Here is a 23922-nt window from a genome sequence, read left to right as displayed (position 1 = left end):
TCACGCTCCAGCCCACAGCTCAGCGGCCCCAGCAGCGCGACCGACAGAAGGGCAGACGGAGCCACGTGCCACTCGTTAATGCGCATGCTCACAAACGACAAGGCTCCGGGAACCTTTTTTCCTGAGGCGGCCCCAACCGGTCTCTCTTTGGGAGGGGAGGAAGCGGAAGCGGAAGCGCAAGCGCAAGCGCGACGGCTCCCGCCGCGGGGGGAGGGGGGGGGGTTGCTTTACGGCCTTATGTCGTGACGACCTCTGACCCATCCGTAAAGCTTGGAACTCGCGGGCGCCGCCCACTCCCCGCGATGTCGTTGGATTCGGGGAGCTTTAAAGTGAAAGGCGCCAGACTCGGCTGCTGGCGCCTTGGCCGCCTCCTGTAGCGCGGCGGAGCCGCTGGCAGCATGGCGAGGGCTGGCGCCGTGCCTGGGGAGCTCAGCCTCATGGACAAAGGCATTGGGAGGTGAGGGAGCCCCGCCGGGGCCGGGGGTTTTCTCCCGCTGGCTGGGGCGGAGGGGCTCCCGGGGACCGAGCCGGAGAAGCTGTCGCTGGGGCGGTGCGGAGCGGAGCGCACCCAGCAGCGGGTAGAGAGTGGGGGGGCTTCGGAGACGAGGGAGCGATGATGTCGATATTTCGATAACGGAGGGGCACGGGAGCGGGGCCGACGTGCTCCCGCTGGACAGCGTCAGCTTTGGTGTCCCTCCGGGAGCGGGGCGTATGGGACCCGGTGAGCACGGCACTTGCACAGCTCCCCTACCAGCCTTTTCCTCAGGGCAGAGTCGCAGGAAGCGGCGGAGCTGCGAAGAGTCTTTTTTGTGTTCTTCATGCATCCATTTCGCATCCCCTTGCCATTTAGTGTAGCTACCTGTGGTCTGTCATTTATAGCGATTATGTGAGCCATTTCCCTAGGCTGTATTTTAAAGAGGTTTTCCATAGTACTCAGTGCGTGAGCTCCAGAAACTAAGGCAGGGTATTAGAAATGCTGCACTTTCTGTTTAACACCTTAGCTCCAGCTAATATGTGCTCACGCTTAGATACTGTTGTCAAGGTTACTTGAGCTATTCCAGGTTTCAGAGTAGCAGCCGTGTTAGTCTGTATTCGCAAAAAGAAAGGGAGGACTGGTGGCACCTTAGAGACTAACACATTTATTTGAGCATAAGCTTTCGTGAGCTACAGCTCACTTCATCGGATGCATCCGATGAAGTGAGCTGTAGCTCACGAAAGCTTATGCTCAAATAAATGTGTTAGTCTCTAAGGTGCCACAAGTCCTCCTTTTCTTTTTGAGCTATTCCATAATCTTTTATAGTGGGATGTTCAGGTAAATCAGCGTCTAAAAGTAAGCAGAGTAGCAAATCTTAAATCGTTTTGCCTACAAAGATGGGTATTAAGTGCATATTAAAGTGCCTAAACAATAGCACATTTCTTTGCCTCACAGATTTTATGGTCTTTTAAAAACTTTTAGAAATAAACCCTCAGTATAAAAAGACCTAAGTCCTTATATTTACTTAAGCATGGGCAATAACCTGGCAGTAGTCAAACAAACGCTTTTGAACAGAGACAGAAATTTGCTCTTTGAGGACAATAACCAAGACAGCAAGTTCTTTAGTACTCTAACTAAACTCTGTGGTTTTTCCTAATTGTCCACCACATTTAAGATGACAGCATTGTAGTTAATGTAGGTGGCTAGAACAGAAATTTTGTTTTAAGCATGTTTTTTATGAGAGACAGTGTGAGCAGTAGGCTTGGTCTAAATGAAAATTAGGTTGATTTAAGTACAAGAGTAGGTTGTGAAATTCACATCCCATAGCAGAGTAGTTAAGTTGATCTGAGGCTTCGTCTACAGTAGAAACTTCAAACCACTGCTGCGGGAGCGCTCCTATGGCAGCACTTTGAAGTCCGAGTGTGGTCAGACTTGAGCGCTGGGAGACGGGTCTCCCAGCGCTCCTGGTAATCCACCTCCACGAGGGGAATGACACTCCTGGAGCACAACAAATTTCAGTGCTGTAAAGCACCAGTGTAGACAGTGCACCAGTGCTGGGAGCTGCATTCCTCATGGAGGCATGTGGGTTTTTTTTTTGTTTTTTTTTTTTAAAGAGCGCTGGGAGACCTCTCTCCCAGTGCTGCGTCGCAGCTACGCAAGCCATGTTAAAGTGCTGCCGGTGTAGACTAACCCTTGGGTACAAAAAAGGTCTGCTAATTTTTAGTGGGGAGGAGAGCTAAAGATACTGGTAAGTATAGTGGATTATTTTCAAGTTTAAATATTGAGAACCTTAAATGTAGGGCAGATTATTTTGATTTGCTATAGTACACTATTCTACTTGAATAAAATAGATTATTTTTGTAAATAGTGATGTGTAAAATTTGGGATTTGCACCCCTTAAAATGTTGGTTAATTTGAGATTTAGACATGTTTTATAAGTTAATTATCTTAAGACATCTTAATTAATACTGGGTATTTTCATTTATAGCTTGTTGGAGATAACTCTAAGTTCAGAACTTCACACAATCAACCTACATTGTAACCAAATCTCCAAGATTGAAGGGCTTGGCCATATCTGGAATTTGCAGCATTTAGACTTGTCATCTAATCAAATAAATCAAATAGAAGGACTAAGTATCCTGACTAATCTTCGCACTTTAAATTTATCCTGTAATTTGATAACAAAAGTAGAGGGTTAGTATATTTTTGTTTTATTTCCCTTTAACATTTTATGAGCCTCTTCTGAAAGTTTTGTTGAGGTTTGAGTCAAGAAAGATCTTAAGCTGATGATTGAAGTTAAGCATGTGCTTAACCCCCATTGAAGTCAAAATCCCATATTACATATTGGATTAAATTGATGAAATAATACACAAATCATTCTAAAGGACATCATTGCAATATTTCCCAGTTGACTATTTAAAGCAAGTTAAAAAGTTTTAAAATAAACTTTGATCTTCATTCCTTGTAAATAATATCAACCATAGTGTTTGTATCATAATAAATGTAGTTTATCCTTGTCATTTATAGTGTCAACTCTGATGGTCTTCCTTATTTTACCAATCAGACATGTTTATCTCTGAGTATTTTTTTTAAAGATCTTGCACTAACTTTTTCCCCCACTTTGTTTAGGACTGGAAAAGCTACATAATTTAACTAAATTGAATTTGTCATACAACCGCATACATGATCTTACTGGTAAGTGGATCTGGCAGTGATGTTGTCGCACTTAATTGCAACTACATTTGGTCAGATATTTTATAAGAACTAAAAGATAAGAAATGCAGAACATTGGATATCTCAGGAATTTACTATCATTGGAATATAAAGCTTTTAATCTTTAGATCATAGGTTCAAATCCTGACCAGGTCACAATTGGCTGAAATTAATTACCATTAAACAGTTAAGTGGCTAATGTGAAAAGTATTAATAATCTTAAACCATCATTTGCAATGGACTTATGTTCCTCTTGTTGGTAGTATCAGCAGAGAGATCAAAGATTGTAGACATGTTTAAATGCTTCTGCTGAAGCAGAGTGGGAATCTTGAGTTGCTTGGTGCTGTGATGATGATGGACATCTGTCATGTACAGTGAGCACTATATTCACTTTTAGAAAAAACAAATCCAACATTTTTTTTAAACAAGGGAGAGTTCAGAAATAGTACAGCAGGAAGGAGGCCTGGGCTTTATTTTCAATTCTGCCAATGTCTTGTTGTGGTAACTTCATGTGTAAAATGCAAATTTTTCCCAACTTGATAAAGCACTTCAAGATACTCTGAATTGCAATATCCAGATACAGAATGTTATTACCAGGAGAGTACTATTGTTATGTAAAATCTTTCATCTGAGGTTCCCAAATAACTTTTTTTTTTTTTAATCACTTGCCCTCACAATACCCCTGTGAGGTAGATGTCCTACATGTTCTGTATTGTAGGTACTTTTTGAACACAGACGAGAACAGCCTCTCTGAAAATGAATTTTTAGGCTAGCTTCCTGGAGTAGTAGTCATATCTTACTTTTGGTCACAGCATGTAGGCAGCAAATTCCAAGTATGTGCTATTAACTGTAATACACAATGATTTAATAGTCATATCAATCTGTCTTGGCACTAAATAGAGAAAATGTTCCCAGTGGTGCTTGCAATATTTATCATCTACAAAGTATCCAAGCCTGACATTTACACACAAATGTATTTACACATGGTATGTGTGTTGCCACTACTATTGTGACAGCAACATCATGAAATCTTTGCACTTTTGTCTGCAGTAATGTAGTCTAGGCTGATGCAATGCCATTGTGTATGGAAATTGCAGACATTGCAGCCCTGTCAATTGAACTGGCCTTCCCATCACAGTACCATAGTGATTTTCGATGGACTGCAGGTGGCTCGGGGTGGGGTAAGAGCTGGGCTGGGGCTGGCTGGGAAGAGACGGGGGGTGGCAGACCCAGGCATGGGATTGCTGGGGAACAGAGCTGGGATGGGGGTGGGGGGCAGAGAAGAGAAGGAGCCGAGCTGGGCATAGAGCCGCTGGGGGGAAGACTCTCTAGATAGGACTCAGGATCCAGCATCCACTGGTCCAACATCTGCAGAAAAGGTGCTAGCAGGGCACCGTCTGGGATTTATCTGGAGTCTGCCAGGGAGGAAAAGGGCATGGTCGGTCTGGGGAGAGGAAAATGTTTTGATGACAGCGCTGGGACTGGGGTGGGGGGGGGAGTGTTTGAGGCTATTTTGATTTGGGGCTGGTGGCTGTTCTTTGGGGTCATGTGGCTGATCTCATTAGGGGATTGTCACTAGTTTTTGGAGATGGGTTGTGGGTGATGGGATTATTGGAGATTGGGGCTGGTAGTTGGGACCTCTGTAAAGGGAAAAGTGATGGAGTCTCACCAGAGGATTTATGTATGTTCAGTAATAATAATTCTGGTGAATGCTCCATCACTGACCATTTTTAAATCAAGAGCTAAAAGATCTGCTGTGGGAATTATTTTGGGGAAATTCCATGGCTTGTGTTATGCAGGTCGGACTCACTAGATGATCACAATGGTCTGTTCTGGCCTTGGCATCTATGAATTATGTATGGTCAACTAGGGATCACTTTGTCCTCCTTTCAGCAGGCCAGCAGCAAGTGAGGTATTAATAGGCAGGAACATAATCATAGTTGCTGCTTATCTGTGATGTGTGCTCATACTAATGGGCAGTATTTAGACCTTGAGAACCAAAGTCTAAAATACTGCATTTATGTAAATTTTGTATGTTTACTTCATTAGCTACCTTCACTTGTATTATGTTTTCAAATCTATATCCCACTGAAGAATATTTCACATTATTGTGAAATTTACCAGTATAGCAAATAATTATAGAAATAGTTTTGTGGTCTTTTGTCAGATGCTTAACATTCTTTTAATGAACTTCTTGTCAATTTTACTGTCTCTTTTTAATTAAATCTGTAGATTTGTAATCCTCACACTTAATTTGGCCATGAATACTGAAATATATAATCCAGTGATGGAGCCATGAATTAATGTGTAGTCAGGTGACACAGGGCCTACTCTTACAAGCACCTTGCAGGATCATGACCCAAGTTTCACAACTATGAGGCAAATACAGACTACTTCTTAGGGTATGTCTACACTAAAAACTTAATTTACAACCACTCAATAAATACTCTGGTGGTGCATGTCTGTACTTCCCTTTTGGGACAGTGGTGCATGTCCTTACGAGGAACGCTTCCACCAACCTACAAGGGGCAGTGTGGGGAGCTGAGAGCCTGGTGTCTCAGACCGCTGGCAGCTCCCTCCCGGGAACCTGACTGCCCAACAGGCTCCTGGTGGGCTCTTTTCCCACCACCTCTTTCGGCTCCCAGTTCCCCACCTTAGTGGCTGCAGAGAGTACATGTGCAGCAGAATTGGAGGTAGTGGGAACTAGACATGAGGGAGCATTGTTTTCACAGTGCTGAGCCTTGTTTTATGTAAGTTTCCTGTGTTGCAGTGCTTGTGGGGGGGAGAGAGGAGGAGGAGTTGGTTGGGGTGGAGTAGGAGGATCTATTGCTGTGTAAATTCCTATGAAGGATTACATCCACTGAAGTAGCCTCCCTGGAGCTGCTCTATTGTATTATTTACAATGTCCATAGAAGTACAGTAAACTTTTTAAGATAAAAACCTTTTCAGTGAACTATTTCCAAAATAGTAAGTCTGATTAGACTTACTTTTGGTCACATTTTTAATCCTACATCTCTTTTTAATCCTACATGCATCTTTTAAGCATTCATTTATATAATAAATTACAACTTTTATTCTAAGGGCTGGCCCTAACTAAACTGAGTACAGTGTAAACTGCAATCTTAGTAATGCATTTTGCATTTACTAAAATAATCTTCAGGCAGAATATTCTCTATTTTTAAACAACTAATTTCTTTTAAATTGACTGATAATATAATCCCTTTTAAAAGTTACTTCTCAAAATTAACATTCATGCAGTATTGTCTTATAATGGATAAACCTTAGGAGGGAAGTGGGGCAAATGTTGGATAATTTCAGGGTATAAAATATCTTAATGTATTTTTGTTGTTGTTGTTGTTGTTAGCTTTCCTGTAAAATGCCTTATACCAACTTAGGAAATGTTTGTTCTTAAATACTTGTTTGTAATAGAAATCACTGCTTTGTATTTTTCTAAATTTTACAGGATTTCTGGACCTTCGTGGAACCAGTCATAAAATTAGTCACATTGATCTCCACAGCAACTGCATAAGCAGTATTAACCATTTACTTCAATGTATGATGGGACTGCACTACTTGACCAGTCTTAATTTAGAAAAAAATGGAAAGAGCAATCCAGTCTGTGACACAACAGGTATGAATAATATACTAGATAATTACTTTGAACTCTAGTTACTGTCCAAACATCAGTGGCTTCTGTGTCTTATAATCCTGTGATCTAGTTTCTGCAACTAGTAGCATGATTCATAAATTATGGCCAGCCATCAGAAACCTAAATTCTGTCATACTGTGGTGACCTTCGTGATCAAATCTCTCTAATCCCTGATTCATGTTGTCAAAACCATTGAAGTTTTTCTTCCTTTCTACTTGTACAATGTACCATCCATGCTGAAAGTCGTCTTTTTTTATATATGTGTGTGTGTGTGTATATATGTGTATATATATATATTATTATTTAGCTATTATATTTTGCTACATTTAAACATTAAGGCCTGATCAGAGAAACTGTTTATTTTCAAAAGCAGCAGTTGTCAAAGGTCAGCTGAGAACTGGCTGGTCATCTGGTGATGCCTGTTTTTGTTTCCAGCTGCTAAATAGCATTAAGACATCTAAACATACTAATTGCTGTAGCATGGATTTTAGTCAGTTGCAAATGGGCATAGAGGAGTTCTGTGAAACGGTCTGTATTTAAAATGTGGACCACACTGGACAAAATTTGAAAACTGAAAAAAGATTTTCTTCAGCTTCTTCATATAATTGTATTGCGGGTGCTCTCTGAACATGTTGAGAAGTGTCATGGCATAACTAAAATATGACTATGTTCTGCATGCTGGTGATGAGTGATACTTGAGTTATCAGTCGTTCACACATCTCGTAAGGAATCGATTTTGATCCTCCAAGCTCTAAGTTTGTCCCAATGTAATAGTGGTACCATTCCAGAACGTGGTGAGCCTGAACTGAAATTATGAATTAAAGGAAATAATTAAACTTAATATGTAGTATGCTGATTAGGAAAATGCATTTTTAAAGATGACATGTTTAAACTGAAAATCTTATTAAAGAAAGAATGCCTTGGATAAATATTATGCTGAAAATTGAGAGTTACATTTCAGTTACCTTTAGCATGAAGGTGTTTATAGCAGTTGCCAATAGTGAATGTTGAAAAAACAGTTTCTGTAGTATACTTCTGGAATTGCAGGTTCATACCATCCAAAATGTTAACTTCAGTCCAAACAGTGATCCATGTTTGGTTTCTGCACAGAGATGACATTTTTGGAAAGCTTGTGCAAAATCTGTGCCCTGGTTGCATTTAAAAAACAATCTGCAATTTAAAAACAAACAAACAAAAATTGAAAAAATTGGGTTTTTTTTTATTTAAATTAAATTTTTTATAAACCATTTGAAATTAAGACAAGCTATGTTAAAACCATTTTAAATAAAAAAAAAAATTTAATATTAGAGCAGTACATGTTTGTTGCTAAAGTTGTAAAGAAACCACTGGTGGAGTCGCTGAAGTCTCTAGCCAAGCACTGAAGTTGCTGGCTAAGCACCTGGAACCAGTTTGTTGAAGTACTACATCAGCTTTTGACAGCAGTATCTTCTTTCGCAGGCGGTAAGTGTCAGTTTCAAGGAGTTACTTGACATTCTGTGGTCTGCTCCAGGAATGCCCCTCGGGTTCCTCTCTCTCTGTCACTTCTCTCTGGGCAGGGACCCATGTCCCACTCCTTTCTGAGCAGTGGTTTTAGGCTGCACTTTGTCAAGCCTGTGTGGAATAAACATCCAGCCCCTGGACAATGACAGTGACGGGTTACTGGTAAAACAGCTCTTTCAAAGCAGAGTACATTTATTTAAGTACCAAAGCATACAGAGAAAATGTACAAAACAATAAGAGATGTAGACGAATACTAAACCTATCGCACATCAGTCTTAAGGGGACTGTGGCAGGTTTAATTCTTCCAACTCTTCAGGTGGGCTAGAACACTCTTGGACTACAGATCATGTCTGTTTGTTGAATCCAAAAGCAAAGTCCCTCTGTCATGTTAAATGAAGCCTTTTTGCTCCAAAAACCGTTTTGGGTTTTGTTTTGTTTTGTTTTTTTTCTTGGGTCTCTGATACCTGTTTAAACAGTATATATCAACCATCCCAAGGGTGATCCTTCTCTGGAGCTGTGTACAATCCCAGGGACTGCAGTAATCACCTCATGCTATTTTTAGTTCCTGGAACAGCTGTGGTAACGCTCCCCTGTGGAGTGAAATAAAATTCCTAACCCACAATGATTCACAAAATAGTAATAAATTTAATATAAACTTAATACAAAGATAATATATCTGGTTGCAATATCTGTTACACAGAGAATATTTTTTTCATTTCAGTTTATCTAACTAGTTCAAGTCAATGACCAGTTTATTGAAAGTTAAGAAATTTATTGGGAGTTGAAGAAAGCAGTAAAGCTTGTATTCCTCTTCCAATCTGTGAATAAAAACTAGATGTGAGAGGATGGGATCCACTAGGTCTGAAATCTTAAACGAGATTGTTTCTAGTCACCATCACTTCAGTTCCCTAAAAACAGATATTTCCTTTTACTTAATAAATTGGTTGGTTTATCAAAACATGTCTTCTATTTTTTCTTACATATCCAGAACATATAGGGTACTTTTATTCGATCCTCATGCAAACATTGGTGTAGCATGCGTACACTGGGGTTTGCCCAGTGCAGTTACGTCACTGTAGCTATAACAGTGCAAAAAAAGCCCAATGTAGTAAGGCTTCACCTATCAACCTCCTGGACGATTTTGTTCTGTAATGTTTCCTTTTGACTGGCTGCTTTATATTGGGGGAAGGCATTTGTGGCTCTTCTTGCTTTTAAAGTTATATATTTTACTTCTAATAGAAGGTAGGGTGCCTAGAATCTGGCAGGTATATTTTTTTTTAAATATATATATTTAAATTGAAATAAATTTATGAATAATTCATCCCTAAAGGTTACAGAGAGATCATTCTTCAGACTTTGCCTCAGCTAACAGTCCTAGATGGAAGGAATGTATTTGGTGAACCAGTAAATTTGACAGAAGAGAATTCATCAGATTTGCAGTGTTTAGAAGGTCTCTTGGATTGTTCGGTTTCATCCAGTGCCCCCTGCCATGAAAAACAGGTGCTCTCACTGCTATTTTCAAGTGTAAAAACTGTACTAATTTAATTATTGTTCTGTTGGATACGATTATTGAATTTTTTTTTTTTTTATTTAAGAGTTGTGTTGATTTGCGAGTGATCACCCCTCATATTGATAAGGTGTTAGCTCAGTTTCGACAACTTGCAAGTAAACCAACACAAAGCACCTTCAGTTCTTCTTCAGAACCAGTCTCCTCTTCAGAACCAGAAAGGGTTAAAATTCATAATGACATGAGGATCAAAAAACTAGAGGATCAAATTTCACAGCTCTTGCAGAAGGTTACTAGTCTTAAGGTACATCACATTTACACAAAAAGGCCTTTTTTATGTTTCAGATGTGCATCTTGCTGGCTGATGTTGGTGAGGAGAGAAATGCGTATATTAATTTGTGTGCACTCATTTTGGAGGTAATCAGGTGCCACAAGTGATGAGGGGACAATACAAGAACATTCATAAACTTGAAAAACTATAGACAATACTTACAACAGATCATAGGAATTTGCATACTGGATCAAATGTGTGGTCCATTTAGTTCATTATGCTGTCATCTGATCATGTTGGGTATGATGTTAATATTTTTCTTAATCCTTTGACACATGCCACAGACCAGTTAGAAATATGAAAAGTGGTAAAATCCTAGCACTGGGAAAGTTGTTAATGATACAAAATAATGGCCCAATCAGTTTGAATTTACCTTTGGGGGTAGAGGGGATATTTTCCACTGTATAGTGGTGGTTGGTGTTTGTTTGGTTTTTTGGGGGGGTTTGTTTTTTTTTAATGGTAGTACATGGTGTCCCTGGCATATTTATAAGAGCTTGACTAAATGCACATAAGCGATAGATGCAGTTGTTGTTTTCCACGTCCACCAAGGGTAGGACTAGAACTAATTTGCAGCAAGGGGGATTTCCAGTAGATATTAGGAAAGTGTTCCTAAGTATAAATATAATTTAATTTAGCAATGGAACAGGCTGTCATTGGTGGTATTTAAGAATAAGCTACCCATCCCAGACAAAATGTTTATCTAGGTATATTTAATTCTGCCTCAGTGTGGAGGGGATGGAGTAGATTACCTCTTGAGGTTCCTTCAAGCCTTACATTTCTATGATCTCTAGTTATGAACAAACTTTATAAGATAAATTAATACACAAGGTGCTGTCTGGCACCTACGTCTGTAGAGTTGAACCAGTATAATTTCACTGGGTAGAAGGGGGCATGATTTGGGGGCGCATACCTTTGTTCAATGCTGGGCCCTAATCCTTGGAAGATGGGCTGAACTAAAATAGAGGGTCTTCAATTTTGTAGCTCCACCATCCTGATGAGGGAGCAAACTATTGGTATACTTTATTCCCACATTTATGTTTATAATCTTGTTGTCAGATAACTTTTATACTGGGGATTTTTTTTTCCCTTTCATGTGAACTGAAAGTAGCTAGGAGTTTTAACTATTCCTTCTGAGAAACAACTTTTTAACAACCTTCTTTGGTAACTGCAGAAGTTTCAAAGAGTAATGAGTAAGCAATTACCCATGATCTGACACACTGTTCTGTCAGCATAGCTAGGTTTCCTACATGAGAGCAAAGGCTGAAATGGTTGGCTGACAAAGGGGGAGAAATGTAGCTACTGTTTGTGGAATCTGAGTGATTCTATGAACTAATGAATATCAGGCTTGGAAGGGACCTCAGGAGGTCATCTAGTCCAACCCCCTGCTCAAAGCAGGACCAATTCCCAACTAAATCATCCCAGCCAGGCCTTTGTCAAGCCTGACTTTAAAAACCTCTAAGGAAGGAGATTCCACCACCTCCCTAGGTAATCCATACCAGTGCTTCACCACCCTCCTAGTGAAAAAGATTTTCCTAATATCCAACCTAAACTTCCCCCACTGCAACTTGAGACCATTACTCCTTGTTCTGTCATCTGCTACCACTGAGACTAGTCTAGATCCATCCATCCTCTTTGGAACCCACTTTCAGGTAGTTGAAAGCAGCTATCAAATCCCCCCTCATTCTTCTCTTCTGCAGACTAAATAATCCCAGTTCCCTCAAACAGTTAATCTACTTCTATCAAAACCCTAATCCTTCAAAGTAGAAAAAACTGCTTTACTTTAGAAACTACTTAAGTAATTTTTATTTTTTATATTTTTTAGACTAACAACTTTTTACTTGTTTTTGTTCTTAGGTGTCTAATTGTTCAAGAACAGGCACTCCTTTGAAAGTTCTCAAAGCAAAGAGAGACACAGATCTGACTTCTGAGAGTGAGTGTGAAAGTGGAAAAGAGAATACCAGAAAGCTGGTTAAAAGAAGCAAGATCCCTAATTATCGTAAATCTACTTTGTCTACTAAGCACCATGCTTATCATCTGAAAGGCAACATAACTGACAGGTACTTTCAGGTTGGACACAAAAATACCCAAAAGTTGAGTACTTCCTGAATTAGTTCAGCTCTAACTTAAAGTTTTGTATTTGAGGTGATAAAGATGCTTGATGTCTGTGGTGGTGATTTTTATAGCATTAATGAAGTTCCCAGTTCTTAGAAATTTTCATTCATGTTCTCTTCATTGGTTAGTGCAATGTTTCTTAAACTTCTGAAAGCTTTTCCTCGTCAGGAAAATGCAATCAATTAACCAGTTGTGTTCTTCCTGTAATCCCATCATGGTTGGGGTTTTTTTTTTTTTTTACTCCATATTCTGCCTCTTTCCCCCCCCCCCATATTAGTCTTTCATGCCCCCCTCTTTGAGAAATGCTGGGGTAGATTGGTGCAGATTTTAATTTAACTTCTTTTTTCTTACATACTTTGCATAGTGAATTAACAAAGTTGACATCTTAAACATCCTCACTGGCATCTGCGTTAACTCCATTTAAATGAATAGGACAGTTCATACGACATGCTGCTTTAGGTTCCAGGCAAACTGAAGCAGACATTGCTGCTCTGATGTACTTGTCATGTTTTTTAAGGTTCTCTCCATAACCATGACAACTGAAGACTTTTTAATGAAAGCTTGGATTCTGAAGAAACAAATGTAGTCTGTCCATACATCCCTGGGTAGTCCTTTGTGCTTCCCACAGAGGGTCATGTCCCATACTGTGGGAAGTATTGCATTAGTAGATGGCTGAGATGACAGATTGTATTGAACTTTTTTTTTTTTCCCTCAATACATGCAGGTAGCTTCCCTTTAAAGTAAAACCCTGTGGACAGAGTGGTACTTAATGTGTTATAACAAATGTTATAGTATTTTGGTTCATCAGTACTTCTACAGTGACCTCACATGAAGGCAAAGAATTTTCCTTTCAGTGCTGCCTTTGATCATTAGAACTTTCAGTTACCCTTGTAAGAAAATGTCAGTGTAGGTCAGATGGCATACTTTAGAAACTACTTGATTTTTACATTAGGGGAATTTCTAACTATGCTAGGACATTCTCAAGATACTTGAAAATCATAAAGTGAAAATATGATAAGTTTGTTAAACAGTTACAGAACACTTGGAAGGTTCAAGAGCAGTGGTTCTCAGCTCGCGGGCCACTTGCAGCCCAATCAGCACACAGCTGCAGCCCATCTGACATCCTCAGGGTTATACAGGGGGGGTGTGTGTGTGTGTGTGTGTGTGTGTGTATTTTGTGGTTGCAACTCACATAATGCATAGAGAGCTGTATATGTGGGCCACCATGGTAAATAGGTTGAGAACCACTGTTCAAGAGCATAAATATTCATTTACCCAAATACTGTAATAGTGTGATAGGTCTTACATGTGTATAGTGTATTTCATCGAAGGATCCCAAAGCATTTTACAAACTAGGTCCTGATCCTGCAACTGTGTCCTCAGAGCCCCGTCGAAATGACTGGGCCTCCATGTGAATGCAGTTGTAGATTCGACACTGGTCGTGGGTGAAACAATATTGAAGTGTTGTCAATTCTGGGATAAAATACAACATTTCACAAAACCATTTTAGCACAGGAAATGAGAATATTTTATCCAGTTGAAACTAGGGGGAGCTGCAGATGGGCATAATTAGTCAAAATGCTCTGCTTACTGAGGCTGCTCTTAAAGATCCTAACTTCCTTGGAAGTAGTCTTGTAGACAAAGAACCAAACAACGCGGATGTTCTTATTTTAGCTTTTTTCCAGTGCTTAAAACCAAGTAATGTACATATATTTAGAAAGGTTAAACGGGTTGACTCAGATAACTTTAGGTCTGTTAGTCTGATGCTGATCCCAAACAAAATCAGGGAAAGATTGGTATAGGTTGCAGTCAGTTTAAAAAAAAAAAAATCATATTGGTTGATATGGCCTTATGCAGAATAGGTCTTGTCTAATTTGATAGCATTTTTGATGAGTTTACAAGTTTGATAAGGGTAGTTGCTGACAAACTATGTGAAAGATTTAATTTTAAAAATATTGTGCAACATTCTGATGGGGGTGGTGGGGTGGAAATTAGCACAACTGGCATAATTGAAAGCTCAAAAAGAAACTAAGGCCATGTCTTCACTACAGAGTTAAATCAGCACTACTGCAGTCAATGCTGTAGCATCAATTTAGCAGGTCTGGTGAAGACACACTAAATTGATGGGAGAGCACTCTCCCATCAATTTCTGTACTCCCCCTTCCCTAAAAGACTAAGGTAAGTCAGCAGGACTGCATCTCCCATCGACACAGCACAGTATCGATACCGTGGTAAGTGGATCTAGCTAGTTCAGTTATGTTGTGTTATTTACGTAACTGAAGAAGTGTAACTTAAATTGATTTGCTGCAGTAGTGTAGGTCTGGTATAAGGGGTGAGAGCAGTGGTGAGCTGGAGCCAGTTTGCACTGGTTCATGCGAACCGGTTGATAAATTTTGAACCAGTTGGTAAAAATTGTTACAGCTCCTGGCCGGGGAGGCTCCCCCCGGCCACTCCCCCGCCTTTCCCCTTCTCAGAGAGCCTCAGTGTGCCGTGGCGCGGGCACCAGCGCTCTGGACCTTTCTTGGGCAGCTCTGCAGCTCGTGCTGCTTTGAGTAGCATGGTAAGGAGGTGGGGCTGCGAGCTCCACCGGGCCACGCGGCATCCATACATGCTGCCCTGAGCAGCATGGTAAGGGGGCCGGGCCAGGGCTGGGAGGAGGGGTTGGATAGGGGCAGAGAGCAGTTGAAGAGGACGGAGGTTCTGGGGGGAGCGGTCAGGAGACGGGGGGGCTGGGGTAGTTGTGGGAGTTCCGGGGGGGGTCTGTCGGGCAGGGCCGGTGCAATGACTAGGCGGCCGCCTAGGGTGCCAACTGGTTGGGAACGCCAAAAAGCAGTGCCCCAAAAAAAAATTTTAAACAGCGGAGCACAAGGCTGCTGCCGCTCCCTGTCTCCTGGATTCAGAGGGGCTGCCCATGGCGCAGCCAGACCCTCCACCCGGGGGAGCAGCCAGCGGTGGAGCGGGGAAGGGGAGGGTGTAGCACTAGCAGTTTTGCCTTCTTTCCCATGCTGTGGGCCGAGCAGAGCTCCCTGTTGTCCCTGGGGCTCTCAGCAGCGGCCGCCACCGCTGAGAGCCCCGGGGACAGTGGGGAGCCCGGCTTGGGGGTGTGGGGGCTGGCTGGCTGCGCTGCTGCTGAGAGCCCTGGGGAGCCCAGCTTGGGCTCAGGGGCGCTGGTTGCCTGTGCCACCGCTGAGAGCTCCAGGGGCAGCGGGGAGCCCAGCTCAGCCTGCGGCGCTGGGAAGAAGGTGCAGCTGCGCTCTGCTCTTCAGGCAGAGAAGCTGGGTGTCTACTCCCCCTGAAAGGTACCTAGCCAGGCCACGGGGAGCCACACGGGCCCGCGGAGTGCTGGGGGGTGGGCAGGTCCAGTCCCTGGCCTGGGGAATAGTGTATGTAGGAGCAACTTGGGCACCCCCCCCCGCCAGTGCCACCCCACCACCACCCAGCTACCTTCTCCCCTGTGCACCCAACAACCCACCCTATCCTGCCACTTTTGCCTCTGGGCAACCTCCACCTGACAACCCGCCCCAGCCAACCAAGCTCACCTTCACCCCTGCATCAATTTTGGGACCCCCCGCCTGCCATCTCTCTCCTGCCCACTCCTCCCTTGTGCAAACCCCTCCCTGCCACCTCCCCCCCCCCTGCAACAACCCCAGGCACATACACACCCCTGCCTGCTCCTTGTAACAACCCCCTCCTGCCCACTTCTCCCTTGTGCCACTCCCTCCCTGCCACTGCACCCCCTGCAACGAGCCCCTTTTGCCTCTGTGCAATCTCTTCCCTATCACTACATTTCCCCCCACCCCCTCTTGGCACATCCCTTATATCAGAACTTTTTATAGGGAACCAGTTGTTAAGATTTTGGCAGCTCATCACTGGGTGAGGGGATCATCCAGTGGATGTTTCTAGCGAGGTCCCCCACAGATTTGTTTCTTGGTCCAGTGTGATTTATTATCTTTTTCATTTATATGAAAGAAAATATAAAATCATTGCTGGTCAAATTTGCAGATGATACAAAAATTGGTCCTTATCATTTACTACTCACTAATTTAGAATCATAGAATCATAGAATCATAGAATATCAGGGTTGGAAGGGACCCCAGAAGGTCATCTAGTCCAACCCCCTGCTCAAAGCAGGACCAAGTCCCAGTTAAATCATCCCAGCTAGGGCTTTGTCAAGCCTGACCTTAAAAACCTCTAAGGAAGGAGATTCTACCACCTCCCTAGGTAACGCATTCCAGTGTTTCACCACCCTCTTAGTGAAAAAGTTTTTCCTAATATCCAATCTAAACCTCCCCCATTGCAACTTGAGACCATTACTCCTTGTTCTGTCATCTGCTACCATTGAGAACAGTCTAGAGCCATCCTCTTTGAAACCCCCTTTCAGGTAGTTGAAAGCAGCTATCAAATCCCCCCTCATTCTTCTCTTCTGCAGACTAAACAATCCCAGCTCCCTCAGCCTCTCCTCATAAGTCATGTGCTCTAGACCCCTAATCATTTTCGTTGCCCTTCGTTGTACTCTTTCCAATTTATCCACATCCTTCCTGTAGTGTGGGGCCCAAAACTGGACACAGTACTCCAGATGAGGCCTCACCAGTGTCGAATAGAGGGGAACGATCACGTCCCTCGATCTGCTCGCTATGCCCCTACTTATACAACCCAAAATGCCATTGGCCTTCTTGGCAACAAGGGCACACTGCTGACTCATATCCAGCTTCTCGTCCACTGTCACCCCTAGGTCCTTTTCCGCAGAACTGCTGCCGAGCCATTCGGTCCCTAGTCTGTAGCGGTGCATTGGATTCTTCCATCCTAAGTGCAGGACCCTGCACTTATCCTTATTGAACCTCATTAGATTTCTTTTGGCCCAATCCTCCAATTTGTCTAGGTCCTTCTGTATCCTATCCCTCCCCTCCAGCGTATCTACCACTCCTCCCAGTTTAGTATCATCCGCAAATTTGCTGAGAGTGCAATCCACACCATCCTCCAGATCATTTATGAAGATATTGAACAAAACGGGCCCCAGGACCGACCCCTGGGGCACTCCACTTGACACCGGCTGCCAACTAGACATGGAGCCATTGATCACTACCCGTTGAGCCCGACAATCTAGCCAGCTTTCTACCCACCTTATAGTGCATTCATCCAGCCCATACTTCCTTAACTTGCTGACAAGAATGCTGTGGGAGACCGTGTCAAAAGCTTTGCTAAAGTCAAGAAACAATACATCCACTGCTTTCCCTTCATCCACAGAACCAGTAATCTCATCATAAAAGGCGATTAGATTAGTCAGGCATGACCTTCCCTTGGTGAATCCATGCTGACTGTTCCTGATCACTTTTAGTTATACAGAGCAACCTATATGGCCTGGTTCATTTGAACAACATGTTTTAACTTAGCCAAATGCATGACCTTGCATTTGGAAACAAAGAACGTAGGTCAAACTTTTGGGACTTTATTGTGGAAAGCAGGGACTTTGCTAAGGACTGCAAGTTCAGAACAGTTAACCATTTTCTATAATAACTCCACTTACAGTAAAAGATTAAATAGCACGACTTCACATGAAAATAGTTGGCTGTTGGTATTTGTTTCTCTTGTATTTACCCCTTTCCTATCATTCATACATCTTTTTTTTTTTTTTTTTTTTTTTTTAAAGAGCGTGTATTCTCTTCTTATGTTAAGGTATTTGTATACCCACATCTTGGAAATGAAATTGGTTATTGATTCATCTGTGGCTTACGAATAATGCAACTTCCACAGTTCTTTCGATTTCACTAAGAATCAGTAAATTTTCATTTTGGAGCCCAAGAATAGATTATTTCAAAACTGTTTCCAGAATCTTGACTCGTCAAAAGGTCACAACCTAATCAATATTCTGTAATAGATAAAATGTCAGTAATTGAGTTATGTACCGAGCATCCAGGTAGACTGTTTATATACCTTAATATATGTGTACTTACATTTTATTTACACTTTGTGATCCTTAGTTTTTCTTTATCATCACATTTAAATCCTATGTTCTTGCTTTTTCTCTCCTGCCCAAGGAAGGGGATGTGTTTTGTTTTTGTTTTTCAAACAAATCAAAGAAACCCACATTGGTGCTGTGTCAAAACCTTTCCTTCGATCACTGTACAAACTAAAAATGTGGATTTTTTTTCCAACTTGACCTCCTCCTTATTTTTGTGATTGAAGAAACAAATGATTAGACTCATTCATGTGATCCTTTTATGTAGGACACTATATTCACTTTTTCTGTCTGTCCTTGCCGATTACTTGACTTTCTCTTCCTTGCCTATTGAGCATCCCCATTTAGGACCAGGACCACTGTGAATCCCAAAAGATACTTGTATCCACTGCTGGAACTGGATTTGACCCAAACATCCTCCTCTACACCTTTATGGAATGGAAGGCTACTGTACTGCTACAATGGTTCTTGCCCAGTTGCTCAATCTTCAACCATGAGTGAATGCTCTTTCTGCTTTTAGTGGCTGTATTGAAGCCTCTGTCTCAGAGTATGTCCACATCTCAAGCTCAGGGTGTAATTCTCAGCCTGAGGAGATTCACTCATGCTAGCTCTGATTGAGCTAGCTTCCTAAAAGTAGAATGTAGTAGGAGCAGCAGGAGGGCCCAGCTGCCCTGAGTTTGTGCCTGTCATCTTGGATAATAACTACCATTTGTGTCTGATGATCACTGTACCTGATAGTTGTACTTGCTAGCTTTTTAATTGTCTTAGTGTCATTTACATGCTAACTGCGAGATATAAAAAGTGAAATTTAGAATGTAATTAATATCAATGGTCTGACCTTAAAATCAAACCTCTGAAATTCTCTTGCTACATTTAGATTATGACAGAGTTTCTGTAGACAACCATTAAATGGCTTTCAAAATAACATATCCATGAGTACTGCATATTGTTACAGTTGACCTTCTAATTATAATTGTCAATTCCCATTCTGTTTACAACTTGTTCTCCTAAATTTAGATGTGCATTTCAGTATAGTTGACTCTTCCAGCTTCTAATATCGGCAGATGTTGTCTTGTGATATAGGAGCGTCTGACACTTGATGTCATTAGTGTGTAAAGAGATATTTAACTTTCTACACTTCTTAAGTACATTAACTTTTCTACTACTGCAGGGGAGAGGAGCAGAATTTCTTAAGGCCAAAGTGTCTGCATTCTCAAATGAAAGAGAACTCTTCTTGTGTAAATTCAGCTTCAGAAACACCAGACTTGGAAGTGGTGGGAAAATCAGCCAAGAATTTGATGGGAAGACCAAAGAGTCAAATAAGAAAAACAGAAAATGTGAATTCAAGTACTGCAGAGGAATCTACTTACAGGGTATGTTTTTACTTGCAATAAAGTAAATAGAAAAATGTAATCTTCACCTGCAGTAGAGCAAGTGTGAATACAAAGGCTGTCCAAGGAAAATTCTAAAATGAGTTGAGTAGGATCATTTTACTAAACTGTTTTGTAAAAGTAGTGAAGTCTTTTTTAATAATAAAAAAATTAAAACAAACTTTTTAACAACATATTACTGTGCATTTTGTGTTGTAATAAATTTGTTAATGGTCACCTCTGCCAGAAAAGATGTCTTCCACAAATTTATGCTCTGCCAACATAAATCCTTCTACAAATAAGTAGAAAACAATAAAAAGCAAAGCTGTAATGATATAACCCTCCTATATAAGTCAGTTGGCTGAGCCAGTGATTGTTAAGCATTCCTACCTCAAGCAGATGAATGCAACTCCTCTGGCTGGCTGGACTAGATGGTTACTGTGTTCTGTTTACCCAATATTCTTTTGCCTACCCTGGTCTTCCATCAGCTTCCTAAAAGTACAAACAATTTTATAAGAACTATAACCTAATTAAGCAGAAGAGCCAATGATTTTATTAAACTTGAAGGTTTCAGAATGTGGGTTTTTAGTATATTTTTGTTCAGGCATTAGTCCAAGAACTGGATCAGGAGAAAGAGAAGAGGTGGAAAGCTGAACAAGCTGAAAAAAAACTCGGAGAATATATCAAAGAACTGCAGAAACAATCAAAAGAAGAAAAGGATATTCAGAGTATGGCTATGTACACTACAGACAGGTAAAGGAAAAAGATGCTTAATCCAAGGCACACTGCTTATGTGGCTTAGAGAAATGAGGAAAGAGTTAAGCAGTAAACTTTCAAAATAATAAATATAGGGAAGTAATACCAGGACTTCAGTTGATTTGGTTTACAGTGAAATCCCCGCTTTGAAAGTATGTTCCTCAGTCTTTTCTGTTCTCCAGTTGGACAAAGTGGCTATCTAATGAGTTATATGCATTCAGTTCTCTTTCTTCCCTGTGCCAGTCCTGAATGAAAGAAGATACCCAGTCATTTCAAAGTAAACAGTTCTTAACATATAGACTAGCATAGGTCATCTCATCAAAAAGCCTCAGGGTGTTGGCCCCTTCCGGGAACAATGAAGGCCAGTTTAGGCAGGGAGCCTGCCTTAGCCTTGCTGCACCTGCCACCAAAAGGGAGCCACCGGAGGTAAGTGCCCCCTCCTGGAGCCAGGAGCCAGCACCCCATACCCACTTCTGCAATCCCTGCCCCAGGCTCAGCCCAGCGCCCTTGCCCACACCCCCTCCCAACTCCCTGCCTCGTGAAAGTGAGTGAGGGTGGGGGGAAATGAGGCGGAACTTTAGGGAAGTGGCAGGGTAAATCCCGGGTTGCCCTTAGATTCAAAAAGTGATCTTGGCTGTAAAAAGGTTGGAGACCACTGTTTTAGTAAATATAATTAAGAGGGAAATGTACTTATGTTATTGCACTAATGTTTAGATTAAAGGAACTGATTTTGAGAGAGAGAAATACAAAAACAGGACTGCAAGCTGATATCCAGCAATTGAAGGATGAAACTGAAAGACTTGCCAATGAGTTAAATCAAGCAAGAAATAAAGAGGAAGATCAACGAAAGGCTCTACAAACCTTAGAAGAAACATTATCCAAGATGGAGACACAGAGAGTACAGGAACAAGCAACAAGGGTATATATTTAGCATTGGTTGCTTATAATAATGGGATGGCATCTAATAAGCACATAAAAATAGTAAAAAGCCCCTAAAAGATGTCACAAGCCTCAATTTCTGTTTTTAAATTGTAGTTTTTACTGTGAAAATAAATCTTTGATTAAATATGCATTTTTAATTACTGTTCTTTCAAATTTAAAGAATGGGCAGGCAATAAAGAATTAAATGTATACTATAAAAAACATGGGTAAGGGTCAATCACTTCTTGATTCAATGGTTTTTTTTAGTGTGTGTGTGTGTGTGTGTGTATATAATGAAAATAGGCTTGTAAATAACCTAAAAATATGTATTCTTTAAATTGATAATACATGCCTTAAGTCATACCAAAGAACTTAAATTTTTTTTGCAATTATCTTGTGTCTATTTGACAGAAGAAATTTAATTGTATGCCTGTAAGTTTATACAGAACAAAAAATAATAGGCAATAGTGTATTAGATGCTTTTTGATTCTTAAAGTGGAAAAGCATGGTGATACTATGACCAAAAGAGGCATTGGATGTTTGGCTTTTATACAGCACAAAGAGCAGATACTAGACTCGTATTGTTCATCAAATTATTTTACAAGTAATCTAGGATTACTGAGAGTCTGGAAGTGACCTCCAAATCCAAAGAATATATCCTGCCTTTCACTTAGGAAGGTAAAGAACTAAATCCAGTCATACTCTTCCATATGTATAGGTTTGGGAGTTGTTCTTGTTTTAGAAAGGTAATTATTTAGTGGTGCATAAAGCCCCTGACTTCTTTAGTGGTGGGGAAGATCCTGGAATAAATCCCTTACCATCTGGTATCCGTGACATCATCGTATTACCTACAAAAAGAAACGTTTATTGGGTGAATACCTATCTACTGTTTGGCTCTTTAGTTTTATTGACCTGTATTGTTGAATATTATAGATTTTCAGATAATAGACAGGATTACTTTGAAACTAAATTTTCTTCTCAACAGTTCAGCTGTATTATTACTGTGCTTTGTCTTTCAGTTCAAATAATAGATATTTTCTAGAATATTGAGTTCTTTTCCTTAATGCAGTGCAGAGTTGGCTCGATTTTTGAGGTTAACATGATGTTTGAGAACTTAACTATCACTGGTAAAGGGTATTACTTTGGTATTAGTTCCTGAATAGTGATTTGTTTGTTCTATTAAATATGAATACAAGATATTTGTGACCTATTGTAAATTAATCTAATTTTGTACTTTAATTGTATGGCTAACTTTCATCTCAAAGTGTATATCCCCGTTGAGATTGTAGAGTCTTTATCAAGGCTTTTTCTGTGAAAAGTCACCAAGTTTAATGAACATTAAAAAATCAACAACAAAACTTTGATTATGCCCCATTTTATTCCAGTAACAATGGGAATAAATAGATCATTAGACATGACTCATAGGGAAGCATGTCCTTTCTAAAATGAAGAATGAGAAATAATGCTTTTATTCTGGAGAATAAATAGATCCACAGAACTTGATTAGCCTGAACGACTTGGTCTTTAGACACCCTCCTAGGTAACTTTTTTTTTTTTTTTTTTTTTTTTTTAAAGAACTTATTGCCAATTAAAATTAAACCTTGACTGAGATACTTCTGTATCTTATTATTTTTTCCCTCCCCTTCTCTCTCCCTCCCTCCCCCCCGCCTCCCCTCAAATGTTCATGCAGGAGATGATGTCCCATTGAAAATGCAGGGTTTTTATATATTGACACAGGTCATCAGGTATTGAGATTACCTTCCTCAAAACTATACCATCTCAAATTGCTTACTTGCAATATCACAAATGTTCTTTGACCTTCTGATTGATACGATGATCCAATATCAATTGGGAAGATAATGAAATAACTGCAGAGAAAACTGCTCTCTATTTTGCTTTTCTGAGACCAGGAAACTAAACAGCTTGTTTTTCTTTCCCTTCCATCTCTACCCTTTAAATCAGTAATGCTTTAATTATTGTTTTTTAGAATGATACTCAGAGAAAGGACTTTGTCTGTTAATCAACTATTAACAACAGCTTTACCGTACAGTTATTCTCATGCTTGTTCTCTCTCTGGTCTAATGACTCTTGATTTATTCATCCACAGTGAAATATAGTTGCTTTTTGGTGACAATAACTTTAACTCAAAATCAGTAAGCTACAGACTTTATTGGTCCACAATATAGACTGCACCAAATATTCTAAAGATTAAGTGGCATTGCTTCACCAAAGTTCTGTCTGAAATTGTGACTTTATAATTGAGGTAAATAAGCCTTTCAGGGTACTTTTTTAAAATCCTTCTGAATCCTTACTCTGTAAATTGGTAAATAAATATCCCTTGGCTTTTATAAAGTGCCAAAAACCCTCTGAAGATTTTCAATTAGCACTGTTACCTTTGACATGGGGAATACTACGTTGTTGCAAATTTGGCTGTATATTCAATATTTCATGGAGAAGTCTTGTTCTGTATTAGGTTGGTGAGGTGACAAACTGTGGCCTTTTATGAAAATACCTTAACAGTCATGGTGTTTGCCACAGAAATAATAGCCCTGATAAACACACTGCTTTAATAAGACTGTTTTTATCCTAATTGAAAGCTTTAGGAAAAGGCAGCAATTTTAAGACTTGTTCCT

At 40.6% G+C, this 23922-nt stretch overlaps 1 protein-coding gene across 5 annotated transcripts in view; it reads left to right on the top strand.

Annotated features, from left to right (window-relative positions):
* The first annotated feature begins 77 nt into the window (after positions 1–77).
* LRRCC1 (leucine rich repeat and coiled-coil centrosomal protein 1) overlaps positions 78–23922 on the top strand; it is a 44311-nt gene continuing 20466 nt past the window's right edge. The window contains exons 1-10 of one of the 5 annotated variants that reach the window (XM_038390088.2): positions 78–457; positions 2463–2668; positions 3104–3169; positions 6651–6818; positions 9667–9836; positions 9932–10147; positions 12029–12231; positions 19414–19615; positions 20217–20365; positions 21083–21287. In XM_038390088.2, coding sequence (XP_038246016.1) covers positions 399–457; positions 2463–2668; positions 3104–3169; positions 6651–6818; positions 9667–9836; positions 9932–10147; positions 12029–12231; positions 19414–19615; positions 20217–20365; positions 21083–21287 — 1644 coding nt within the window. In that variant the 5' untranslated portion in view covers positions 78–398. Of the gene's footprint in view, positions 458–2462; positions 2669–3103; positions 3170–5419; positions 5590–6650; positions 6819–9666; positions 9837–9931; positions 10148–12028; positions 12232–19413; positions 19616–20216; positions 20366–21082; positions 21288–23922 lie in introns of those variants that run through there. The other 4 variants (XR_005291098.2, XM_038390089.1, XM_038390093.2 and 1 more) reach the window with 4 other exon arrangements.

This window comes from Dermochelys coriacea, chromosome 2 (genome assembly GCF_009764565.3).
Source record: "Dermochelys coriacea isolate rDerCor1 chromosome 2, rDerCor1.pri.v4, whole genome shotgun sequence".
NCBI lineage: Eukaryota > Metazoa > Chordata > Testudines > Dermochelyidae > Dermochelys > Dermochelys coriacea.
This window is presented reverse-complemented; position numbering and strand designations above follow the sequence as displayed.